General features: G+C 44.9%; 2 protein-coding genes and 1 pseudogene across 3 annotated transcripts; 2 read left to right on the plus strand and 1 right to left on the minus strand.

Annotated features, from left to right (window-relative positions):
* Positions 1–1,132: 1,132 nt before the first annotated feature.
* LOC123447710 (magnesium-dependent phosphatase 1) lies at positions 1,133–8,644 on the minus strand. 2 transcript variants are annotated; one of them, XM_045124342.1, is made up of 4 exons: positions 8,392–8,642; positions 8,141–8,312; positions 2,534–2,650; positions 1,133–1,472 (listed from the first exon to the last, which is right to left on the minus strand). In XM_045124342.1, the coding sequence occupies exons 1-4, from the start codon at positions 8,499–8,501 to the stop codon at positions 1,347–1,349; spliced, it is 525 nt and encodes a 174-aa protein (XP_044980277.1). In that variant the 5' UTR covers positions 8,502–8,642; the 3' UTR covers positions 1,133–1,346. The 2 variants fall into 2 exon arrangements, with proteins under 2 accessions (XP_044980277.1, XP_044980279.1); XM_045124344.1 differs by lacking the exon at positions 2,534–2,650 and having other exon boundaries at positions 8,392–8,644.
* Positions 8,645–8,840: 196 nt separating this feature from the next.
* Positions 8,841–13,644, plus strand: LOC123447709 (cyclin-H1-1). The gene is made up of 15 exons (XM_045124341.1): positions 8,841–9,124; positions 9,270–9,320; positions 9,418–9,493; positions 9,710–9,828; positions 9,908–9,981; positions 10,264–10,384; positions 10,464–10,532; positions 10,638–10,679; positions 11,513–11,590; positions 11,794–11,852; positions 11,974–12,058; positions 12,718–12,812; positions 12,904–12,966; positions 13,056–13,121; positions 13,205–13,644. Exons 1-14 carry the CDS (start codon positions 9,065–9,067, stop codon positions 13,063–13,065), a joined length of 1,002 nt encoding a protein of 333 aa, XP_044980276.1. The 5' UTR covers positions 8,841–9,064; the 3' UTR covers positions 13,066–13,121; positions 13,205–13,644.
* Positions 13,645–16,799: 3,155 nt separating this feature from the next.
* Positions 16,800–19,290, plus strand: LOC123450225 (annotated as a pseudogene).
* The last annotated feature ends 4,058 nt before the right edge of the window (positions 19,291–23,348 follow it).

Raw genomic sequence — 23,348 nt, forward strand, 5'->3', positions numbered from 1 at the left:
ACCATAAAGCTTTACTATAATGGATTTGAGCTCTGAGGTATCCTCTTCCATACAGGGTGACCAAACACCCAAGAGTAACAAGATCCACACGGGGTAGTATGTTTGAATCAAATTTCATTTGGTGGGATGGTAAATCTAGGTCTTCTCTCTCAAATCCTAAAAAATCAACAAGTTTAAGTGGCTAGGGAGGAATATCGAGAAAGATAAAGCTTTGTGCAACAATGAAGGAAAGAGAGAGGCATGTCAAAAGGAGGAAGAAGGCATCATTTAAATAGCCCCAGTCAATCAACATTTATGCCAGAAGTTACACTAAGCGGTACTTCCACGATCCATTCAAGCTGCATTGCCAATACCCATGCAGTACTACCACAATAGACACCGGTAGTACCAGCTATGGTAAAAAAATAGTTGGAACTACCACAGTCTTGCCGCCCTAGTAGCACACTCAATACAAAGAGAATGTGCCTCATGCGGAACTTGGGCCGATACCACATACGGTTGTTCCGCTCCACTAGGGGAGCGGTACTTCCGGACTGGACATCGCTAGTTCCGGCTAAAATTGAAGAGCTATTGAAAGGCCGAACTCTAAGTTGAAAGGGAGAACTCCTCAAATGCCAGGAAGGATATGTGCGTGCAAATATAGTTTTTTCTAGGGACGGTGCAAATATAGTTTGGTGTTCGTGTTTGGTTTCATCCATACCTTTCAATGCAGATCCTCTTTTAATAATACAGATTTCCTATGGCCCAAAGATGATAATAGTCTTTGCTCTTTTCCTTTCAAAGGGGAGCCTAGCCGTCTTGTGCATTTTCCCAATATACCTATGTAGCTCAAGCACACGATTAGACCGCAAATTGCATTGTCATCGACACACCAAAAAGACATTCTTGAGTAGGTCCTCCTCTGGCTGCTCCTATCTCTGCAGCAAAGCATCTGTATGTAATTTCAGAAAGGCCTTTGAAACTTGTACTTTTCCTTTGGAAAACTCTTCTCTCTACCCTATTTGGGTTGCTAAATAAATTAGGGTAAGCCCTCTTCAAGGGCCACAGTTTTCCAAAAATAATAATAACATAACTCTTGTTGTGGAAGAGGAATATATTCAAAATGTGGCGATCAATAAGCATTCAACAAAAGTTGGCTAAACAATCTTCAACATTGCCAATCAAGTATAACAAGCTTACACGCAGAATGGTTTCAGCAGTAGCAGTTCCCTAACTTACCAAAATAGTCATCCTTACGCTACTGCCTATGAGCAATCGGTTACAAGAAATACAAGTTTATTTTTTTCACAATTATCCATGAGTCATTGGTGTTTCCCCCGTCTGTTGTTTCTACTTATACAATAAGGTTACTTGTTCTCTGGTGCTGGTGCAGGTGCAACAACAGTAGTAGCGAAATTACTGAGGCCCAACTTGAACATGTCAAGATTCAATCCGTTGTCTACCAAAACACTAGTAACTCCCATTTTTGATACCTGAAAGCAAGAGGTTTGTTAGTTAAGATCGCTCGGAAACATGTTCCTCATTTGTAAACACTATTTACATATGCATAATATAATCACAGACTGCAATATCATACTGAAGAATCATTAGCAACACCCGAACAATAAAAGGAGCATACAAATCTGGCGCAGGACTAATCTACAAAGTCTTACTGAACGAAAACATCATTCGAGGAGAACCAACCACAGTACGATCCGGAACTTCTGGAAAATGAGTGTGGGAGAGTTGCCTTCCTTGGAAGAAAGAACCATAACAGTTTCAGCTTGCATGCCTATGTGATCTTAAAGCTAGATCAGATGACTTCTTTTGAAGCATACTCCCTCCGTCCAATAACTTTGTACTAGAGCTAGTATAAAATTGAGACGCTTATTTTGGTATGGAGGGAGTACTTCCCATTAGAGGCCCCATATAAACTGAAATTTTGAGAAACAACAGTTGACCCTTCCGGAAAATAATTCTGGTATTACTCGGAAACTCAGATTGGGGCATGCAGTTACAAGATGAAACCACAATAATCTAGTTTACCAAACAAACTTCAGCTAGACTGAGCCTCAAAACAACAAGAAAAACTTATAAAGCTTACTGAAAATATTTACACTACATACTAAGGTTGTGTTCGGCATTGAGGTGGATTCTCACAATCCTGTTTGCCCCACCCACTCTTCCCTATTTTAGTGTTTGTACGACCCACTTTACTTTTCTGGCTAATTTTCCAAAGTAAATTATAAAATAAGCATGTCACAACACAGTTCAGCAACCACAACTGAGCCTAAGAGTAATGGCAAGGCAAAACCACAATAACCTATCTGAGCCCTGAAAACAGACAGCATAAAGAGAACTTTGAACCTTGTAGCAAATATCACATCAACAGACTAAGAATGAACAATGTATATGCACCACAAATTTGATGCAAAACCTAGCAAGTTGAATAAAACTCCACTGGAGACCGCACGCTGAATATTCTGTATGCTATTCAACATTTTCTGGTAATACTTGTGGACAAAGATGACTGCACTAAGAATTAGGACCTTACCGATTGAATATTCCTGTTTTCATCGTCAAAGAAGAGCATAGACTTGTAGGGAACCCCAGTTTTTCTGTGGATCTTTTGGAAATGTTCTGTCTTGTGAGTCCAGCTGGAGAATATTTCCTTCATATAGTGACCAAGAGTCCAACAATAAGCAATACGTCCAGTTGTTACAAAAATGCGTACATGTTTAACTAGGACCGATGAGTTAAAGGCAGAGGTGCATACCATGCATTGTCATAGATGATCGCCCACTAGAGATATTTCAAATGATGTTTTCTTCAGGACTCCGTACAGAAAAGTGCATGAATAACTCCATGCAGTGCTCTTCTACTAGATTAATTAGATGTGTTTATTCTATACTAAGTCTAAAGTTAAAATGTTAACAAAATTCTGTTGGCATGTCAACTTCCTCAATCAACACACCTTAAATTTGTACGCAATTTCTATCTATATTCTGTGAGTCTTCCTGTGCTTTAAAGAGACATGTTCATTGTGTTCTAAGCTTAAGATGAAATACCAAGATCAGCTTCCATCATTCTCAAGGGCCTGCCCATTCTCGGTTCTGCTCCCATTCAGCTCAAGGCTTTCATTGTCAAATCAAAGTTAGGAATGTTAAATCCGTAGATCGACTAGGCATAGATAGATCCGGTGAAACCTTTTACTCACCTAATCCCGAGCCCGAGGAACTCCCTGCTCCGGCCATCGGTGCCAGTGTAGTCGTCGGTGGCGTGAGGCAAGAGGTGTGGTCGTGGGTGGTGCTTCCCGTGAGCACTGCGCTAACCCTAGATCGGAAGGGGATTTAGGTAGGGAGTTTGGCGGCGCGATGAACCTCATCCCGTGCGCCCCGGCCCCCACCACTTTATTTATAGTGCAGGTCACAGGGGGCCACCAACCATAACGGGTTGGGCGCCCCCGATCAGGGCGCATAGATCAAGGGCCCGGTGGGCCCACGCGGAAGAGATCAACCTAACATTCTCCCCCTTGATCTCAACTTTCACTTTGACTTTATACTTTTATTTGTTCCATCACATATAGGCTTGTAGAGCATGTCTCATCGTCACAGCTTAATTGCCGATAGAATCATACAGCCACAACACATCTTTTGTTTTGAAACAAATTCATTTACTTCTGGGCCTCTTATTATCCAGGAATCATAGGCTTTCCATCAAACCCATGCCGGCTAAGTGTTCCTTGAACACACTGGGTGGTAAGCCTTTCGTTAGCGGATCCGCAAGCATATACTTCGTACTTATATGCTCGAGACTTATAGTTTGATCCTGAATTTTATCTTTCACAACATAATACTTTATATCTATTGTCTTGGCAGCATTGCTGGACTTGTTGTTGTGAGCATAGAATACTGGGCTGGTTGTCGCAGTATATCTTTAGTGGCTTGTGGATACAATCTACCACTTTCAAGTCGGGTATAAATTTCTTTAGCCATATCACCTGTCCGGTGGCTTCAAAACATGCTATGAACTCTGCTTGCATCGTAGACTATGCAACTATGGTCTGTTTAGAGCTTTTCCATGAAATAGCTCCCCCTGCGAGAGTGAACACGTACCCAGACGTGGATTTTCTATCATCTCTATCTCCCGCAAAATCGGCGTCGGAGTACCCTTTTATCTCTAGGGAATCAGATCGCCTATATGTCAGCATGATTTCCTTTGTGCCTTGCACATAACGCAAAGCTTTCTTTGCCATCTTCCAGTGCTCTTGGCCTGGATTTGCTTGATATCTACCGAGTACTCCGGTGATAAAAGCTAAGTCAGGGCGTGTGCACACTTGTGCGTACTGTAAACTTCCAACAGCCGAAGTATACGTTACTGTTTTCATTTCATTGAGCTCATACTGATTCTTGGGACATTGATATTTCCCAAAACTATCGCCCTTGACTATGGGAGCAGGTGTGGCTTTGCTCTTATGCATATTATACTTTTGGAGAACTTTCTCTAAATATGCTTTCTCTGAGAGTCCTCAGACTCCATTCTTCCTGTCTCGGTGAATTTCAATGCCCAAAACATATGAAGCTTCACCAAGGTCTTTCATGTCGAAGTGTGAGGATAAAAACTTCTTTGTCTCTTGTAGTAGACCAATACCATCGCTTGAAAGCAAGATATCATCCACATACAAGATTAGGAAAATATATTTCCCATGTTTAAACTTAGCATAAATGCAATTATCCTCAACATTTTCTTGGAATCCAAATATTTTAATGGTATCATTGAACTTGATGTACCACTGTCTAGAGGCTTGCCTTAGCCCATAAATGGATTTCTTTAGACGGCAACCTAGATCTTCCTTGCCTTCCATGATAAAACCCTTGGGTTGTTTCATGTAGACATCTTCTTCTAAATCACCATTTAGAAACGCCGTTTTTTACATCCATTTGATGCAGCTCTAAATCAAAATGAGCAACTAGTGCCATTATGATTCTGAAGGAATCCTTACAAGAGACCGGAGAAAAGGTCTCATTGTAATCTATCCCTTCTCTTTGTGTAAATCCTTTTGCCACAAGTCGGGCTTTATACTTGTCTACATTCCCATTAGAGTCACACTTTGTTTTGTAGATCCATTTGCAGCCTACTGTCTTTGCTCCTTTAGGAATAATCTCTAAGTCCCAAACATGATTGGAACTCATCGATTTCATCTCATCTTCCATTGCCCCTATCCATTTTGATGAGTGAGGGCTTTTAATGGCCTCCTCATATGTGGTGGGATCACCTTCCATGTGGGCCATTTCTGTATTGTATACTTTATAATCAGTAGAAATAGCGGGTCTTCTTGTTTTATTAGACCTTCTAAGTGCCTCATTGTCGGGCACACTTTCTACTATTTCTTGCTGCACTTCCAATTCATGATCAACAACGGGTTCAGTCGGCTCCTGAAGGACAGGTTCCGGGTCTTCTTCCACAGTTGTCATGGTTGGAGTTACAACGGGTAGTGAGAAAAATGGCTCTTGAATCATCGGAATGGGTGCATGCACCCTTTTCTCCTCAAGATCAATTTTTCGAGCTACCCGGCTCCCCCTCATCGTCTCGTCCTCTAAGAAGACAGCATGTCTTGTTTTATTAGACTTTAGTATGAATTGGAAGTGCAGCAAGAAATAGTAGAAAGTGTGCCCGACAATGAGGCACTTAGAAGGTCTAATAAAACAAGAAGACCCGCTATTTGTACTGATTATAAAGTATACAATACAGAAATGGCCCACATGGAAGGTGATCCCACCACATATGAGGAGGCCATTAAAAGCCCTCACTCATCAAAATGGATAGAGGCAATGGAAGATGAGATGAAATCGATGAGTTCCAATCATGTTTGGGACTTAGAGATTATTCCTAAAGGAGCAAAGACAGTAGGCTGCAAATGGATCTACAAAACAAAGTGTGACTCTAATGGGAATGTAGACAAGTATAAAGCCCGACTTGTGGCAAAAGGATTTACACAAAGAGAAGGGATAGATTACAATGAGACCTTTTCTCCGGTCTCTTGTAAGGATTCCTTCAGAATCATAATGGCACTAGTTGCTCATTTTGATTTAGAGCTGCATCAAATGGATGTAAAAAACGGCGTTTCTAAATGGTGATTTAGAAGAAGATGTCTACATGAAACAACCCAAGGGTTTTATCATGGAAGGCAAGGAAGATCTAGGTTGCCGTCTAAAGAAATCCATTTATGGGCTAAGGCAAGCCTCTAGACAGTGGTACATCAAGTTCAATGATACCATTAAAATATTTGGATTCCAAGAAAATGTTGAGGATAATTGCATTTATGCTAAGTTTAAACATGGGAAATATATTTTCCTAATCTTGTATGTGGATGATATCTTGCTTTCAAGCGATGGTATTGGTCTACTACAAGAGACAAAGAAGTTTTTATCCTCACACTTCGACATGAAAGACCTTGGTGAAGCTTCATATGTTTTGGGCATTGAAATTCACCGAGACAGGAAGAATGGAGTCTTAGGGCTCTCACAGAAAGCATATTTAGAGAAAGTTCTCCAAAAGTATAATATGCATAAGAGCAAAGCCACACCTGCTCCCATAGTCAAGGGTGATAGTTTTGGGAAATATCAATGTCCCAAGAATCAGTATGAGCTCAATGAAATGAAAACAGTACCGTATACTTCGGCTGTTGGAAGTTTACAGTACGCACAAGTGTGCACACGCCCTGACTTAGCTTTTATCACCGGAGTACTCGGTATATATTAAGCAAATCCAGGCCAAGAGCACTGGAAGATGGCAAAGAAAGCTTTGCGTTATGTGCAAGGCACAAAGGAAATCATGCTGACATATAGGCGATCTGATTCCCTAAAGATAAAAGGGTACTCCGACGCCGATTTTGCGGGAGATAGAGATGATAGAAAATCCACGTCTGGGTACGTGTTCACTCTCGCAGGGGAGCTATTTCATGGAAAAGCTCTAAACAGACCATAGTTGCATCGTCTACGATGCAAGCAGAGTTCATAGCATGTTTTGAAGCCACCGGACAGGTGACATGGCTAAAGAAATTTATACCCGACTTGAAAGTGGTAGATTGTATCCACAAGCCACTAAAGATATACTACGACAACCAGCCCGCAGTATTCTATGCTCACAACAACAAGTCCAGCAATGCTGCCAAGACAATAGATATAAAGTATTATGTTGTGAAAGATAAAATCCAGGATCAAACTATAAGTCTCGAATATATAAGTACGAAGTATATGCTTGCGGATCCGCTAACGAAAGGCTTACCACCCAGTGTGTTCAAGAAACACTTAGCCGGCATGGGTTTGATGGAAAGTCTATGATTCCTGGATAATAAGAGGCCCAGAAGTAAATGAATTTGTTTCAAAACAAAAGGTGTGTTGTGGCTGTATGATTCTATCGGCAATTAAGCTGTGACGATGAGACATGCTCTACAAGCCTATATGTGATGGAACAAATAAAAGTATAAAGTCAAAGTGAAAGTTGAGATCAAGGGGGAGAATGTTAGGTTGATCTCTTCCGCGTGGGCCCAACGGCCCACCGGGCCCTTGATCTATGCGCCCTGATCGGGGGCGCGCAACCCGTTATGGTTGGTGGGCCCCTGTGACCTGCGCTATAATTAAAGTGGTGGGGCCGGGGCGCACGGGACGAGGTTCACCGCGCCGCCAGACTCCCTACCTAAATCCCCTTCCGATCTAGGGTTAGCGTAGTGCTCACGGGAAGCACCACCCACGACCACACCTCTTCCCTCACGCCACCGACGACTACACCGGCACCGATGGCCGGAGCAGGGAGTTCCTCGGGCTCGGGATTAGGTGAGTAAAAGGTTTCACCGGATCTATCTATGCCTAGTCGATCTACGGATTTAACATTGGTCCCAGCTCTAAGTATACAAGGATCATAAACTTTGTAAAATAGCTCCAAGGAGACGTCTGGCGGCATGGTTGAAAACATTTACTTGAGAACATCTGTTTCCAATGTGCTCCAGGGTTGGTGCATCGAAGGACCATTTTGCACCCATGTACATGCCCAATTTTAGCTACTTCTACATCACAAGGCTGATTCCTAACAAGCTGACTGAATTCTTGAGACAAAGGTAAAGTGCAGGATGTACGGAAACCAGCTGCCGGGCGAGGTTCACCTGCGCGACGAACATGGGCTGGAGCTCGAGCTTGTCGATGAAGGCCCTGGCGATGTCGGAGGTGGGCGAGCGCGAGGCGATGGCCATGTCGACCCCCTTCTCCTTGAGCGCGCACATGATGCCCTTGGCGTGGCGGTACAGGCTCGGCGACTCCCTCTTGGAGCGGCACTCGCTGGCGCATAAAAATTCCAACCGAGCGTCAGATCACCGGCCGAGCCCAGCGGAACCGGGGCCGAGGTAGCGGGGCGTACCAGTAGAAGGGCCACAGGGTGTAGTCGAGGTCGAAGACGACGAGGCGGGGGAGCACCTGGAACAGGCCCAGGATCTGCAGCGCCTCCGCCTTCACCCGTTCGTCTCCCATCCCGCACGGCCGGCGCTGCTTCTGCTGCTGCTGCTGCGGCGGTGGTGGCGGGGATTGCTCGCCGGCGGCAGGGAGGGGATTGGTCGCCCGGTTCAACGGCGGGGCAGGTACAAAGAAAGGATATGGCGACGACAAGATCAAAACGCGTGGAGGATCGATGGTGGTGAAAAGGCCAGGCGGCCAGGCCCATCTCCCCCCGGTAATCTGTAATGGGCCGGTCCAGTCGAGATGGCCGAGCTCTTCGTGTTCTTCTCCGTTTCCGTTTCCGGGCCGGTCAGGCCCGCACCACTCGGGCTCTCTCTGTCCATAACACCAGAGACCAGACCGGGAGGGGTTCTGCTCCACAACCGGCGCCACCCGAAACCCCTTGACGGCCGGACCGCCGCTGCCGCTGCCGCCCGTCGCCGCGCCCCTCCTCGGAGCCCACCGGAGGACGCCATAGTATTGCGGCATACCCTCCGCACCCGCATCCGTCAGGCAGCGGGCATCTCGCTCGCGGTGTTCACCAGCAGGGGGGAGAGGGACTCGATTTGGCCGCCGGCAGCGGAGGGAGGGGCGCCAAGATGTCGGATTTCCAGACCTCCACCCACCGGGAGCGGTGGATCTTCCAGACGCAGGACCTGGTAGCCCTCCCTCTCCGATCCATTCTTTCTTCTTCACTGCTCGGTGCCCAGGGTTTGCTTTGGCCTGGGACGGCTAAGCCTATAGCAATGCTCTGGACATACACAACATGGTATGCTGATGCCGGTGATTCTGCTTTGCTTGCAGGTGGAGAAGTGGACGACGGCTAACCGGCGTTCCGCGGAGATACTCGCTCAGGTTGGGCTCTCCCTACGCCATTACATTCCTTCACTTGTTTAGCTTACATACATACTGGCTGCTCATTGTTTTTGTTCCCTCTGTTTTCTTTGTGAAGTATGGGACGACGAGATTGAAGGTGGACCCTGTTGATGGCTCGATATCGAACCCAGAACCTGTGCCTGATGGTACAGGTACACCCCATTTGATGGTTTCTGCTGCCTATATGTTTCTATGAGTAGCCATGAGGATCAGTGTCTATGTGCTAATTTCGCTTCAAAGTTTTGTTCTTTCATAGTTGTGCTTGTTTTCCATGTTGGCCAATGTTCATCAAAAGTTTTTGCAGCGTTTGTTCGACTAGTCATATTTAGATGTGTTATAGTGTTATTAAACCACTGTTTTGGATTCAGTTGTTGGGAGCTCGAGTGTGAAGCCTCTATCCTGCGAAGAGGAGCAAGTGATGCGGATATTTTATGAGCAAAAGATTCAGGAAGTGTGCAGAGCATTCAAATTCCCCCACAAAATTCAGGTAAAGCATTCCTCTTCCAAGATACCGTGCCTTTGCTAGCTTGATGGTCGCGTGCTAACAGTCAGTTGTTGCTTTGCAGGCTACAGCCATAATATATTTCAAAAGATTCTATCTACAGTGGTCTGTAATGGAGCACCACCCAAAGCATATTATGTAAGCAGCGGCGGTAACATGAATAGTTTCGTGGTTTGGAACACATAAAATCCTGGTGTAGGAGACTATGAATACTCAGCTAAGATTTACTTCCCTCTCAAATGTAGCTAGAAAACTAGGCAAACGAATGGTACCCTTCATACTTCTGTGCAGAGTGAATATGTGTATCCTAATCAAAGATAAAAGTATGAGAGTCTGTAGTATCTTATATTCCTATCAATGTTATTTCCTGACCCTGTTAGTATTTGCCAGTGGCCAAGTTAATCAATTTTGTTTTGACAGGTTAACTTGTGTATATGCTTCTTGCAAAGTGGAAGAAAATCACGTTTCTGCTGAGGAACTTGGCAAAGGGATTCAGCAGGACCACCAGATTATTCTAAATAATGAGATGATTGTTCTGAAAGTATGCCATTTCCATATTCAAGTTTTATAGCACCTCCAAGCAAACAGAATATGACACTAAATTTCTTGCTTTCTTGCAGTCTTTAGATTTTGATTTGATCGTTTATGCTCCATATCGTTCTATTGAAGGATTTATTGATGACATGGATGTAAGTTCTGTGTGAACATTCCATTGTATTCAGCATTATAAGTCCATCGTATTCTATCTTATCATATGGCTGCAGCTAATGACATTTTTCTTTTGTTCTACGAAGGATTTTTGTAGGGCAGGTAATGGTGCACACCAACGGTTGAAGGTCATACATTCCTTTCACCCTTTTGCCATACTGTTCAAGAACGCATTAATAAAGTGTTTACTGTGTTAGCCTTTTCTGACATGTGTACGTAAATTATGTTCTATATTTTACTTGATGTTTCCCGACAATCACTTACATAACCATAGTATCTTATGAATGGCAGTCACAAATTCTACGTCCTAATCATTTGAGAAAATAATGTGAGTTCATGATAGAAGTCTGGTTTGGTTAACCCTAAACTGGTAGATGAAGGTTAACTGAGAATACTGTGTTTTGTACTAATTGATAATACCAAGATCTTAGCATAAACTTTTGACTTAAGTATGAGTTTAAATACTGTGATATCAGAATAAGGAAAAGAATGAACTATTTATCTACAACCTCGGGTTTCCTAGGTGACCGTCAAAACATTGATAGAATAATGCGTGAATGTTAGTTGTGAAAATTGAGTTGGTGCCACATTTGCTTTTGGAATTGCATCAACAGAAGGATACAGAAAACATGAATCATCAAGTCTTATCTTGATTTTACTATGTCACACTATGGCTGGTGCTGAACATTAACTTTTTTCACTTCTTTCTACTAGATAGCAAGACACATCATACACCAATTTGCCACATAAGCAAATAAGGCAAATAGATATTGTGAACTAATTTGTGTGGCTTTCTCAAACAATAACCAAAGCATCCGTTGCCAAAGTTATAAAACCATTTTAATGTAAAAGAAGCTCTTTCACCTTATTTCTTACATGGAAGGAAAGCAAAGTTATATGAATAACAAAACATGCAAGCTTTATGACTGCCCTGCTTATGCATCAGATGTTTGTATTGTAGGATTTGCATCAAACTGCGAATTCTGAGGTTGACACAATGATGTTGACTGATGCACCTCTTCTCTATACTCCTGGACAGGTAGTCTTAAGCTATAAATACTATGGTTAATCTTTTGTTAGTGTGCTACTCCAGTACATCACTGTCATTTTCATAATTTTCTTGGTTAATGTGCATCAATTAAGAAGGCTTAATCCTCAGTGTCAAGCTTAGGGTATTCAAACCCCAGAGTTTCACCAATTTCTTATGCGATCTGACTAGATAGTGTGTTCTATTTTTTACAGTTGGCTTTGGCTGCTCTGTACAAGTCCAACGGTGCACTCAGTGTCCTCGATTTTGAAAGGTCGCAATCTTATCTTTGTTTATTATGACCTTAATTTGTCAGAACTCTGCGTTTTATGATGCAATATTTTATCTTACATTTACTCATTGTTGATCTTGCTAAATTCGTTGATTGTTTGCAGATACTTGGAAAGTGTTTTTTTAAGGCAACACTTTGATTGTCCAGTCGAACAATTTATTCAGATAATCAGTTCAATCAATCACCTGGTAAGAATGTTTACCTGGCTTGGCACAAATACAGTTTATGACACAAGCATGTAAACTCCCACCAATAATTGTTCTTTAACTGCGTGTTTCATTTCACCGGTCTGCATTTTTTTTCGATAAAGAACATTTCATTCAATTGATATATCGAGGTGATACAACCACATTGAAAGAATGTCCGGCCTCTGCATAGCGCGATGCACACAGCCAACAAGTCCAACAAACCTAAAAATAAAATTGTTTAAAGCAAAAAGTAAATAAGTCCAGCCTAGGGTGGAGTAAATTCTATCCGAAGATTACACCGTGTAGACGCCATCATAAAAAGGTCCAGCCATGTTGGGAGAAAACCTCCCTGGCCGTATGCTCCAGCCGTGTAGACGCCATCATAGAAAGGTCTTTGTCCTCCGGCCTCTGCAGGATAGACCAAGTACGGAGGCATCGTGTACATGCATGAATAACCTGCACAGTAGATAAAATAGATTTATTGTTAAAAATCACATCATTTCACCGGTCTGCATGAATGCTTTGTGTTAACAAAGAGGATTAACCAAGGTGGTGCTTGGTTGAACATATGCCACTGTTTAGGAGGGTATTTAAACATTGATGCCCTTATCAGTACCTTTGGCGTTGCCTCTATTATCTCTATATGTATATATATGCAGGTTAGCCAGCTTCAACTACCTGGTACGAAAGAAATGAGGCACGCTGATCGCAAGCTGAAGCATTGTTTGGATCCGAGCTCAAGCTCTCATGACGAGTAAGCTCTCCCAACTCCGCAAGCCTGCACGCCCTCCATGATTGTTACCCTCATCATGTACTCATGCTTTGCTATCTGAAAACTTGTACAGCCACAAGAAGAAAGAAAAGAAGTCAAAGCACAAATCAAAAAGGACTGCCAGTGATGCCCAGCTGTGAGTACCTTGCACACCAACACGCATGTTCGACAATGTTCTTTCCAGTTCTTGCATCTGAATTTTTGCCGCGTAATGCTTCTCCGCAGCAACGGGTAGAAATCGTGTGGTCGGGCAGCTGTGCTGTGTAAGAACCAGTTCTGGAAAATGTGGTGGTAAGGACTTGTTGTACTCTGCGGCGCTCGTTAGCTGCTTTACTATCATGCAACCAAGTTATCATACAAAGTATTTTTTTTAGTCTACTCAGGCTCTCCGATTGATGCGATTCGATCCCGACTTTCTCCAGCCATCAGATCGGTAATGCTGAGCTGATCTTCTCACTAGCTAAGTCTTGGCTAAGGACTGGCAGTTTTCGGATGAGGCGCCTTACAGTAACCTTGCACGTCCTGCGCCAGCCAGTGCTGTGCTTTTTGTAACTCAATAATAATTTATTAGAGCGGCTTAATCTTGGGTGCCAAAGGGAGAGAAACTTTGAGGCGTAAAACATGTGATGCCATTTTGGTGTAGCTTGATTTTATTAGAGTAACCTAGTTCTTCGTCACAAGGGGAGACGTAAAACATTGAAAGATGTGCTATTTTTTTTGTCTCGGGGGAATGATACGATGCTGGCTTGCTGATTGTCAGTCACCCTTTGTATCCTCATTATCTGAAAGACTACTGTTGCCAAATTCAGATGCAGCACATATATGTTACTTATTCTCTCCGTCTATTCTCCCCTAATAATAAAGCGCGGAGCGCTTCTGTCGTCCGTCGCGGCCTTTTTACAAAACAGTCCCTTCGTTTTTTGAGGATTCAACCCACAGTCCCTGATTCGGTGGATATCTGAAAAAAAAACGTTTCAGATTTGCAAGAAAGCCGCTGCATCTGTAACATTTTCACTCGCGATCCTTTGTTTTATCTTATCCTTTTTCCAGCAGTGACGGAGATCCGGAGGGGCGACGGCGACGTGTAAAACTCCATAGCCGGAGCACCTGGTGCCTGTAGTTCCCACAGCCGGAGGATCCGGCGACGAGCACCGCCCACCTCGTCCCGACGCCGTCCTCCTCCTCCTCCTGGGAGCCCCCGGCGACGAGCACCGCCCACCTCGTCCCGACGCCGTCCTCCTCCTCCTCCTGGGAGCCCCCGTCGCCGCGCGCCGTGGCGGGCTCCTCCTCCCCCAGCATCTGGATCATCGGGTCCCACCTCCCCTTCGAGGCGTCCGCCCCCGCCAACGCACACAGCAACAGAAGCAACGCGAAGCACCACCACGGAGCCATCCGTCAGCGCAGGCGAGGTTGCAGCAGCACCACTGTCTAGGAGCACCGCGCGGGGGAGCCGAAACGTACGGGCGAGAAGAGCGGCGCGGGGTGCGGGGTAAAGTAGGCGCCGCGCCAGCGCCTCCATGCCGGGAGGGCGGGCAACCTGGAGAGTTGACGCGTGGGGCGTGAGGTGCCAGGTGGTGGTGCCGCTCGTCGCCTTCCGCCGGCGGCGTCGTCTACCCCCAGTCCCCCCGGTCAACAAGCCCAAACGAAACAATGGAGTAGTTTTTTAATTTTTCTTTTCAGTTCCATTTTGTTTTTCTACTTTAAATAAGTTAGAACTTCAAACAACTTTTCTCAATTTTAAGAAACTGAGAATTTCGAAATAAAATATTAAAAAAACATATTTTTTTTAGAAGTCAAAAACTACTCAGGAGTTTTTAAAAATATTTGAATATAAAAAAATGTTTACACTTTGAGAAAATGTCCATCAAATAAAAAAGTCAACAATTTTAAACAAAAGTCAAAACAGTTCGTGCCTCTGTTTTTAGTCTCATTTTTTATTTTCATTTTTCTGTTCCATTTTTTAGTTTAAATAATTTAGAATTTTGAAAAGATTTTGCAATTTATAAAACTGGGAATTTTGAAATAAAAGTTTGAAGAAAATATAAAATGTTTGTGAATTCAAAAAATGCTCAGAATTTTTGTAAAAATATTTGCATATTCAGAAATTTTTTCATAATTTTGAGAATAATGTTGGTGAAAACAATAAAAGTCGTGGATTTTGAAAAAAAGTTTGTGTGTTAATTTTTGAGTGCAATTGAAAAAAATGTTTGCTAATTCAAAAAATGTTCATGCATTTCAAGAAATGTTCTAAAATTTTAAAGACATAATATGATCACCATCATTGGAGATTATAATTGTTTTTACCCCGTTGCAACGCACGGGTCCTTTTGCTAGTAATAATATAAGGCTTGAAAAACATTCTTATATTATGGGACGGAGGGAGTAGATATCACCACAAACGTGCACGTCTTGCATAGACATTCACATATCACATATATGTACATGCCCTCTATGAAGGCAGCTCTCTCGTTTTCCACTTAACGCATATTGTTAAAATGCCTTAAATAATACAGAAAACAAAAATACTATACTTCGAGCATCTCTAGTGCAAGGTGTATATGGACCGTGTATGCCAAATATATACCATGCCAGCAGTTTTTTTTACCTCCAGTGACTCGTGTAAAAGGGCGTGTAAAACATCCACGCCCAGGTCACGACGGTATCAGGCGTGGAAGTAAACACGACGAACCCACGCTCGTGAAAAGCAGAGGTTGCTTCGTCCCGCTCCCGCCGGAGGAAGGATCGGAGGAGCTCGTCGCGTTTGTTCTCCGGCCGCCGCCTAAGGTAAGATCATCTCCGGCCGAGCTCCCTGGGCATCGACGGGAGGGGAAGAGGAAGGGGGCCTGCACCAGATCTGGCGACGGGAGGGGGAGGGGGAGGGGCAGGGACGGGAGGGGGAGAGGAAGGGCGGCTGCCTGGGCAGAGGTAGGGAGGGGAGGGAGAGGGGCAGCGACGGGAGGAGGGGGGAGGGGCAGCGACGGGGGGGAGAGGGGATGCAGCGACGGGAGGGGGAGGGGAGGGGCAGCGACGGGAGGGGGAGGGGAGGCAGCGACGGGAGGGGGAGATGCAGCGACGGGAGGGGAGCAGATGCAGCGACGGGAGGGGTAGGAAGCAGGGGACTGAAACTGTCTATTGCTGTCAATTTGATTCAGATTGTGGTCTAAAATAGTTGTGTATGGATGGGTTGTTTGCAGATGGATGATGACCAAGCCTTCTTGGACACCATTGATTTTGGTTACACACAAACACAACCAAAAAGTCCAATTGGAGAGCAGACAACTCCATCAACTCAGCATCGTTCTGCAATAACATAGAAAGGAAAATCCAACAAAGGACTAAAGCAGAGAAGTGTACTAATTACGAACCTTCGTCGAAACAAATGTTCGGGAAAGCAGGAACTTCTTTGAAGTAGTCGTTCCACAGAAGAAGAAATCTGGCATCTCTTCCTCGATCGATTGACTGACGTCCATGCTTGGAATCGCCATGGCGTCGAGCATTCTTCCTCTCTTCCTCCTCGCGCTCGGCGAATGCTGCAAGTATGAGTTCATCGTCGTCAGATGAAGATGACAAAGAACTCATGTCCCAAGTGGATGTGTTCATTGTGTTGCGTGAGAGACGATAGAGAAATCTAGGTGAGAAGAGAAGTCACACGTAGAAGTGTGCTGGAAGAAAGGTGATAGGGGTGGTTTATATAGATCAGAAATATGGTCGTTGGAAATATAACCGTTTGAAAATATAGCCGTTTAAATATAAACATCCTAATTTACACATTTCATTGAAAAACTGAAAGGTGTATAATTTAACAAGGTGTATATGAACGTGTATATAAATATATACATCTAAATTTACACCATCAACCAGAAATGCTCTTACTGACTGGTACAACATAGAAACCTGGATCTCTTAATTTGTCAATCGGATCTCTTAATTTAAGGAAACGTGAGAACCTGAGGACGCAAGACGCGTAGGATGTCTCATGAAACGCCGACCGCAAGGAAACGCCGCCGCCGCTCGGCGGCGGCAACTCCGGGCGCCAGCACGGGCGCGTCCTCGCCCCTCTGGCCGTCGCTGCCCGGGGACCTGCTTCGCCTGGTATCGTGGCGCGTCCTGGCCGGCGACCTGATGGACTACGTCCGTCTCCGCGCCGTCTGCGCAAGCTGGCGGTCCGGCACCGTCTGCCCGCGGGGCGGCGGCGTCGGCGACCCGCGCCGCTGGATGATGCTGCCCTCGTCCGCGCCAAGATCCCGCTGTTCAAGGACCACTGCGCCCTCGACTCGGTCGACGGCCTGCTCCTCCTCCAAGGGACGAGGACACCGCCGTGCGCCTCCTCCACCCGTTCACCGGCGACGTCGCCGAGCTCCCGCCGCTCTCCACCCTCCACGGGCAGCTGGAGAGGAACCTCGACGGGCTACCCGAGCAGGAGAGGTGGCACTGCATCAGACACCGCGTATGCGCCGCTGCCTCATTCAGGTCCGGAGTCTGCACCGTCATGCTTCTGTTTCACCGTCTACGGCAGCTAGCCTTTGCCACCTCCCATGGCCATGATCGGCAGTGGACCATGGCGAGCTGGGCGGTTCCACCCTGTATCGAACCCTTCTCGTTCCGTGGCAAGCTATATTTGGTGTGCAATCTAGTATGTGCAACGCAGCTTCTCCAGATAGACCCTCCGCCCCTTGAGGACGATGAGACAGGGGAATTGGGTTCTCGGCAGCCGCCATTACCGAGGTCGATCGCCACATGCCCGGGGGATGTTCTCTCCTACCCTATCTATCTGGTGGAATGCGACTCGGAGATCTTGGTTGTCGGCCATGCCGACCGTTCTTTTGCTCACAAGAAACTAGTGTACAAACTTGCCGACCTTGTTTTAGGGAGGTTTATCCCGGTGACGAGCGTCGGAGACCATGCCCTCTTCATCGACGAAAGGGCTTTCTATGTCTCCTCCAAGGCGTTGCCTACTGTCATGGCCGACTCGATCGTCTACCGAAAGTTAGAGTCGCTCGAATTTGCTCAGTACCACCTCGGGAGCGGCACTTGGTCTCAAGCGGTCGACGAACGCGGCCTCAAAGGCTATGATCCGGGTCCTCGTAGCCTCATCCACCATATCATTACCTGCCTCCTTCGCAGTGTTTGGTACGTATAGTATGTTCCTTAATTACTTTGGTTTCCCCCACATTTTTAATTCCCCCGTCATCGTAATTGTTCTTATGCTACCATCTTCCTTATTCAGCGGGCAAGCTAATATATATGTGCTCATTGTGCCCCTATAGGAACAAAGGGCAATTTTATTCTGTAAAGGAACAAATGAAGCGTGGATGGCTCAATTGGAGGGTCAAGAAAAAGTTCCGGCATGGGGTAAATTTTCTCACCAGTTAATCCTCTGTTAACATGCTATTGTGCGGTGGCCTTGATTAACTCTATCAGCTATAAATCTTCCAACTCGATGAGATTCTTCTTGTGGTACCGATCAGCTGTTTATCCACTTCTATGTCAGAGGAATCTTACAGATTTGTATGCAGTTTATTGCCTGAAAATTACTCGCTGCAGCGTATCTCTTCTCCACTACCTGGTAAATTAGAGTTGTTGGTGGTGGTGGTGAGTTCACTCTTCCGCTCCACCCCAATCTCTCCCAGCAATCTAGAACCCACCAGATCCTTCCAATTTTTGAGAAAAATAAATCATATCTTCTAATGGTGCTCCCATGGATGCGGCAGTTGGGCAAGTGTAGTGTTAGCTACTTGATTGAGTTTCTTCTCTGTTGTGTTGCACGTGCATTGATTGTTATATACTACTGATTCAGTACAACTTATTCAATTCTGTGGTTCCTTAGCAACTCACGGCCGTTACTCTCTGGAAGGTGTGCTATTGTTGGCACAAATATTGCTACATAGGGTGCTCTCAAGAACTTGTGCAAAGATAATTTCCTGAAATATGTCTTATTAGAGAGACCACGTAGTTTACTACTAGTACTTCTACAAGAGCAAGCTAAATGATTATGCTAGAAGAAACAAGGTAATTGATATTATGCTAGTAAACTGCCAAACTGGACTGAAGTTATTGCAGATTTAGCTACTGAGTAGCTTCTATGTTCAGATGCTTGCCCTTTTGCACATGTGATTTTCACCATTATATTTATATTTAATAGCATTGGTGTAAGCATAATCAGTCTTCTAACATCTCCGTTCGTACTTCTGTTCCATTTTTTGTAGGCGTAAAATGGGGGGAGAAGCCGGTGCTTGGATTTCAATTTTGAAGAAGAGATGGAGAGATTAGTAGTTATTGCAACACCTTGTCGCGCTTTTTTCTTGTTCCTATGCTTTTGCGTAGCTGAAGCTTTGGCTAATTTTCTGTAGTTTGTCTGTGTCCTGCTTTACTGACAAATATGCTTTTGGTATACTTGTAGCAGAAACCTGTAGTGCATAACCGTGCACTGGTGCCTTTCTCAAGCATTTTAAGATGTGAATTCCGTTTCTCTCCTCCTTAACATTAGTGGACAACTGGTGATAATGTTTTTGGCCTGCTTACTCATTAGTGTAGCGTTGCCACGTAGTTGATGGGTCATTTATAAATACTGCTACAGCACAAACAACATGGCAAAATGGTAACAATTGTCCAAAATTAGAGCGATCGAATAACCGGCGACTAGTACCGTGTAATAGCAACCGAGCCTAGGTAGCAGCAGCACTGATGATGACTCGATGGTTGGATCATGTATTTGGGGATTTATGTGCTCCTCAATGTATATAAATTCGAACCATGAACATCTGGTATCAACAAATCTGCAAGTTCCATGATTCTGATGGTTTTATGTGAGTGCTAGAGGTAAGATTATAACGTTTTCTATTATTTTGTAATAACTTTTATTGTTGGGTTTCAAAAAAATTGGAGGTGGAATAATGGTTCCAGAACGAGGAAAGAAAAACCAGACGTGCATTGCATATATGTCTAGTAGTTCTTATATGTGCAATGGACGTTAATATTCAGTAAGATATTAGTTGCACGTTGATGTTAGGTAGGATATTAACAACATGTTGATATTTGGTTGGATTTAATTGTGTGACAGATTACATGGGATGTCATTGAGCCTAAGCGTGTTTGTAACCAGTGGCATTGGTGGGCAATCATGGGATGGACTTGAACTGCTAGGTCCCATGATTTGATGATTAGGATGGTTTGGATCTGCCCCTTGGGTCTTTTTGTAGGAAAAAACATCTCTTTCCGCCGGTTGATCATGCTCTTGTGTCAGCCAGGCACTGAACTGTTGGATCAGTTTTGAATTAACATGCGACGTAAGACGAGGGGGACAAGAATCTTCCACACAACCATATCCTCTCACTCGCTCGGTCCCTGCCTTATCCTCTCACTTGTCTCTCTCTTTGTCCTATTTTTCGATCCCAACAGTGCAAAGAAAGGTGCTCCACGACCCTACGATGGTCTTGTACCATCAGTGTTGCAAAAGGCCTTTCGGTTGTGTTGCAAGGCGATGTCATCAACACTACGAGGGGACGAGATTACAATGCAAGGGGAGGGGTGCCAGGTACTCAACATCTGGCTACAGATTTGGAGAAGGTTGGAGTGGAAAGCAAAGAGGGGATTATATCTCAAAGGGAGTGATTGGATGGTTGGAGTGGATTGACCTTTGAAATCAGCACAAGTAAGTGGGGTTCTCTCTTAGAACAAACGGTAGGAGTGGAGTTTTCTTTGAGTTTAACTTATGGGATAGGTGAGGGTATATATAGTCTGGACCAAAAATTAACATTTACACACCTTTTCGTACATCTTGGAGGCTCTGACTGGTTTTGCTCGGTGGCTTCGAGTTGAACAAAAGTGTCAACGTTAGATATCATTGGTATGTCAGGTTTCGATCCATGGCTCCGAGGTGAGTGGCACTTGGCACACTCTCTGTAATCGGTTCAGAAGTTCCAAATGGTTTCACTCGGAATTTCCGATGTGATGATAGAAGGTTTGCCACGTTGCTTCGATTCCGAACATAATGTTAGAGGCTCCAATAAAACTAGGGTTTGGACCAACAACCATATTTGATTGGCTCAGCGGCAACGATAGAGAGTGCTTCGGTGGCACTAAGGTGAAGTTGAATAGGTCGGTATAGTTAAAATTCTTGCATAAATTTGAGAAGTTTTTTGGAGTTCGATCTTTAAGAACATGAAGCAAAGAGCTCATCGTCACATCCTATCCCCTTTTGATATTATCGGCATGCCTATGGACTCAATGTCATCTTGGCTCACTAAAATAAAAATGAAGAATTCCATGGCTTGACCAACACTTGTCTTTAAGCATCTAAAGGTTCACCTTCACTTTCAATGTTGCCCCTATGAAGAAATTTTCTGAAATATACTTGAAATGCAATTAGTTCTCGAATATGATGACATAAATTAATAAAATTCACCTTGGAGATTAGATGCACTTTCAATGCCTCCTCCGGTTTAGGTGAACACATATTCATGTCATCGCTCCGATGCACCACCCGAGGGACCAACTCTGACTATTTAACTCGGATGATGATGCAACCCTAGCCCCATCCTCATCCCCCCCTGGTTCATGCCGCCGCTACCTCCTCCTCACCCTCTTTCACTTCCAAACTGATCCCACCATATGCCATCGCCACTGCCTCCATGGTCCGCACCAAGGTCACATACTACAAGTTGTTGATCCTGAAGTGTCGGGCTGAGATCTAGGTAGAGATGCGCACGGAGTCACGCGCATTGCGACAGACCTGTATGCGAATAGTTTGGCGAGGAGGCACCGAAGCACGAAGAGGTGGAGGCATCTGAGCAGGAGGAGGTGGAAGAGAAGATGTGATAGAGGTGAAGGTGTCCCCACTGGAAGCTCGGTTCTTGTTCCCTTCACTCACGTCTTTGTCTTCATGCTTGATCATGCCTCATTGTTCATTATTTTGTCCTTGCTAGGCCCTTCATTCAAAAGCAATACAAATGTATCCAATTTAGGCAGCTTCATATCCTCATGAACATTGAAAATATTTCTAAGAAACGCGAGCTCTAGTAATATGTCCAATATGTGTTGTAGCAGGTCTAGTGGGTGTAACTTTGGTAGGAATGTCCCCATCAAGATGGAAGAGGTGGAGTATGAGGAGGAGGAGCCGCTGTAGGCCGAGGAAAATGAAGCACCGAAGACGAAGCAAGACGAATTCAGGATGAAGGACGCACTAGCGGAGTTCGAGCTAGCCCAAGCAAAAGAGGCGGTGGAGAAAGAGACCATCCTCGAGTCCATCATGTCCGAGTTGAAGGACCGACGAACTGTCGCTTTCTTCACTAGATGTGGACATGGAGCTTGAGCGGGTTTTTTCACGGTCTAGGAGGATGCAGAGGTGCATGTGTTTTTCCCTGTCGCCAATGATCATGAGGCCGACAACTCTGGCACAAACGTCATCAACGTATCCAATGACGAGTATCATAGTTGTTAGTTTGATAGGGTGCTGCTTTGTTTTGTTTTACGTACTTAAAACAAATGGATGTTGCCTCGTGTTGTATGAAAAATGAGGATTTAAAAATGAGAAATGTGGTTGCTATGTGTGGAATATGAGAAGTGACTCAGGGTTGTCCTTGGACGCGCCCACGGATTTTTGTGGGCTCATCTTTGCTTAGGTGTGGTTGTACATGTTACTACAATGGCTTATTCATTTCAGTTTTCGGTAGGGGTGGAATTTTCTCGAAAGGGCTTGTTTGGTAGTCAGTGATCCTGTCGGGATCTCGTCAAAAACCTAGGGTGGCTAGTCCACGGGCCAAGTTAGCCTCGGTTGGTCCAGCAGCGCATTTGGACACCGTCCATCTAGATGTTTCTCGCCCCAATCCATGCAGTTTCCACGGGGAAAGAATCCATGTCTCAAGAGGCAGGCCGGGGAGAAAACCATCGTCTCTCGTGTGACCGCCTGCTTCCATCCATACCGACTCTGGCTTGTCTCTCGACCGACCTTCTTCGCCTCCCTCTAACTCATGTCCCGGTTCCTATGGCAAATCCGGTGCCATCCCGTGTCTTCCCTACGCGGATTCGATCCTCCTTTTTCTTCCAAATTGCAGATCGGTGCACGGCCGTGAGCAGGTAATCCTCTTTCGGGCGAAAGATACTCCTCCAACAGCTTCCCTCCGCGATTTCCCCTTATAGCCACAGGTTAGTTTTTTTAACCACCTCCCTTGCGCAGATCTTTATCTATACCTATACTATTTTTTTTTAATAATAAAGAGGCTATCGTTTTCGTCGAAAAACCCGCCGCGTCATTTTTATAAAAAAAATCCTGTAATTTTTGTTATTCAACCCACGCTCCATCATTTATCTGCAACGCAAAAGAAAAAAACGATTCGCTGCAAAAATTATACCCGTACACATCGCCTCCTCCCGTCGACCCTGGGCCACCCTGGCCTGTGCCCAGGTCGCCACCACACCACTCGCCGCCGCGGCCGACCTCAACCGCCACCGCTGCCGATCTCAACCCACCCGCCTCCGCGGCCATACCTCTCCCCGCTCACTGCCCCCATTGCGGCGCTC

This window comes from Hordeum vulgare, chromosome 4H, assembly GCF_904849725.1.
Source record: "Hordeum vulgare subsp. vulgare chromosome 4H, MorexV3_pseudomolecules_assembly, whole genome shotgun sequence".
Taxonomy (NCBI): Eukaryota; Viridiplantae; Streptophyta; class Magnoliopsida; order Poales; family Poaceae; genus Hordeum; species Hordeum vulgare.

What these genes read in the sequence shown, in the direction of transcription:
- LOC123447710 (XM_045124342.1), bottom strand. Translation starts at nt 8,501, where the DNA reads ATGGGAGACGAACGGGTGAAGGCGGAGGCGCTGCAGATCCTGGGCCTG. An exon ending in ACCCTGTGGCCCTTCTACTG is followed by an intron (nt 8,313 to 8,391) that starts GTACGCCCCGCT and finishes TTTATGCGCCAG; the next exon opens with CGAGTGCCGCTCCAAGAGGG. An exon ending in AGCCCATGTTCGTCGCGCAG is followed by an intron (nt 2,651 to 8,140) that starts GTGAACCTCGCC and finishes CACTATATGAAG; the next exon opens with GAAATATTCTCCAGCTGGAC.
- LOC123447709 (XM_045124341.1), top strand. Translation starts at nt 9,065, where the DNA reads ATGTCGGATTTCCAGACCTCCACCCACCGGGAGCGGTGGATCTTCCAG. An exon ending in ATGAGATGATTGTTCTGAAA is followed by an intron (nt 10,385 to 10,463) that starts GTATGCCATTTC and finishes GCTTTCTTGCAG; the next exon opens with TCTTTAGATTTTGATTTGAT. An exon ending in AGTGTCCTCGATTTTGAAAG is followed by an intron (nt 11,853 to 11,973) that starts GTCGCAATCTTA and finishes GATTGTTTGCAG; the next exon opens with ATACTTGGAAAGTGTTTTTT.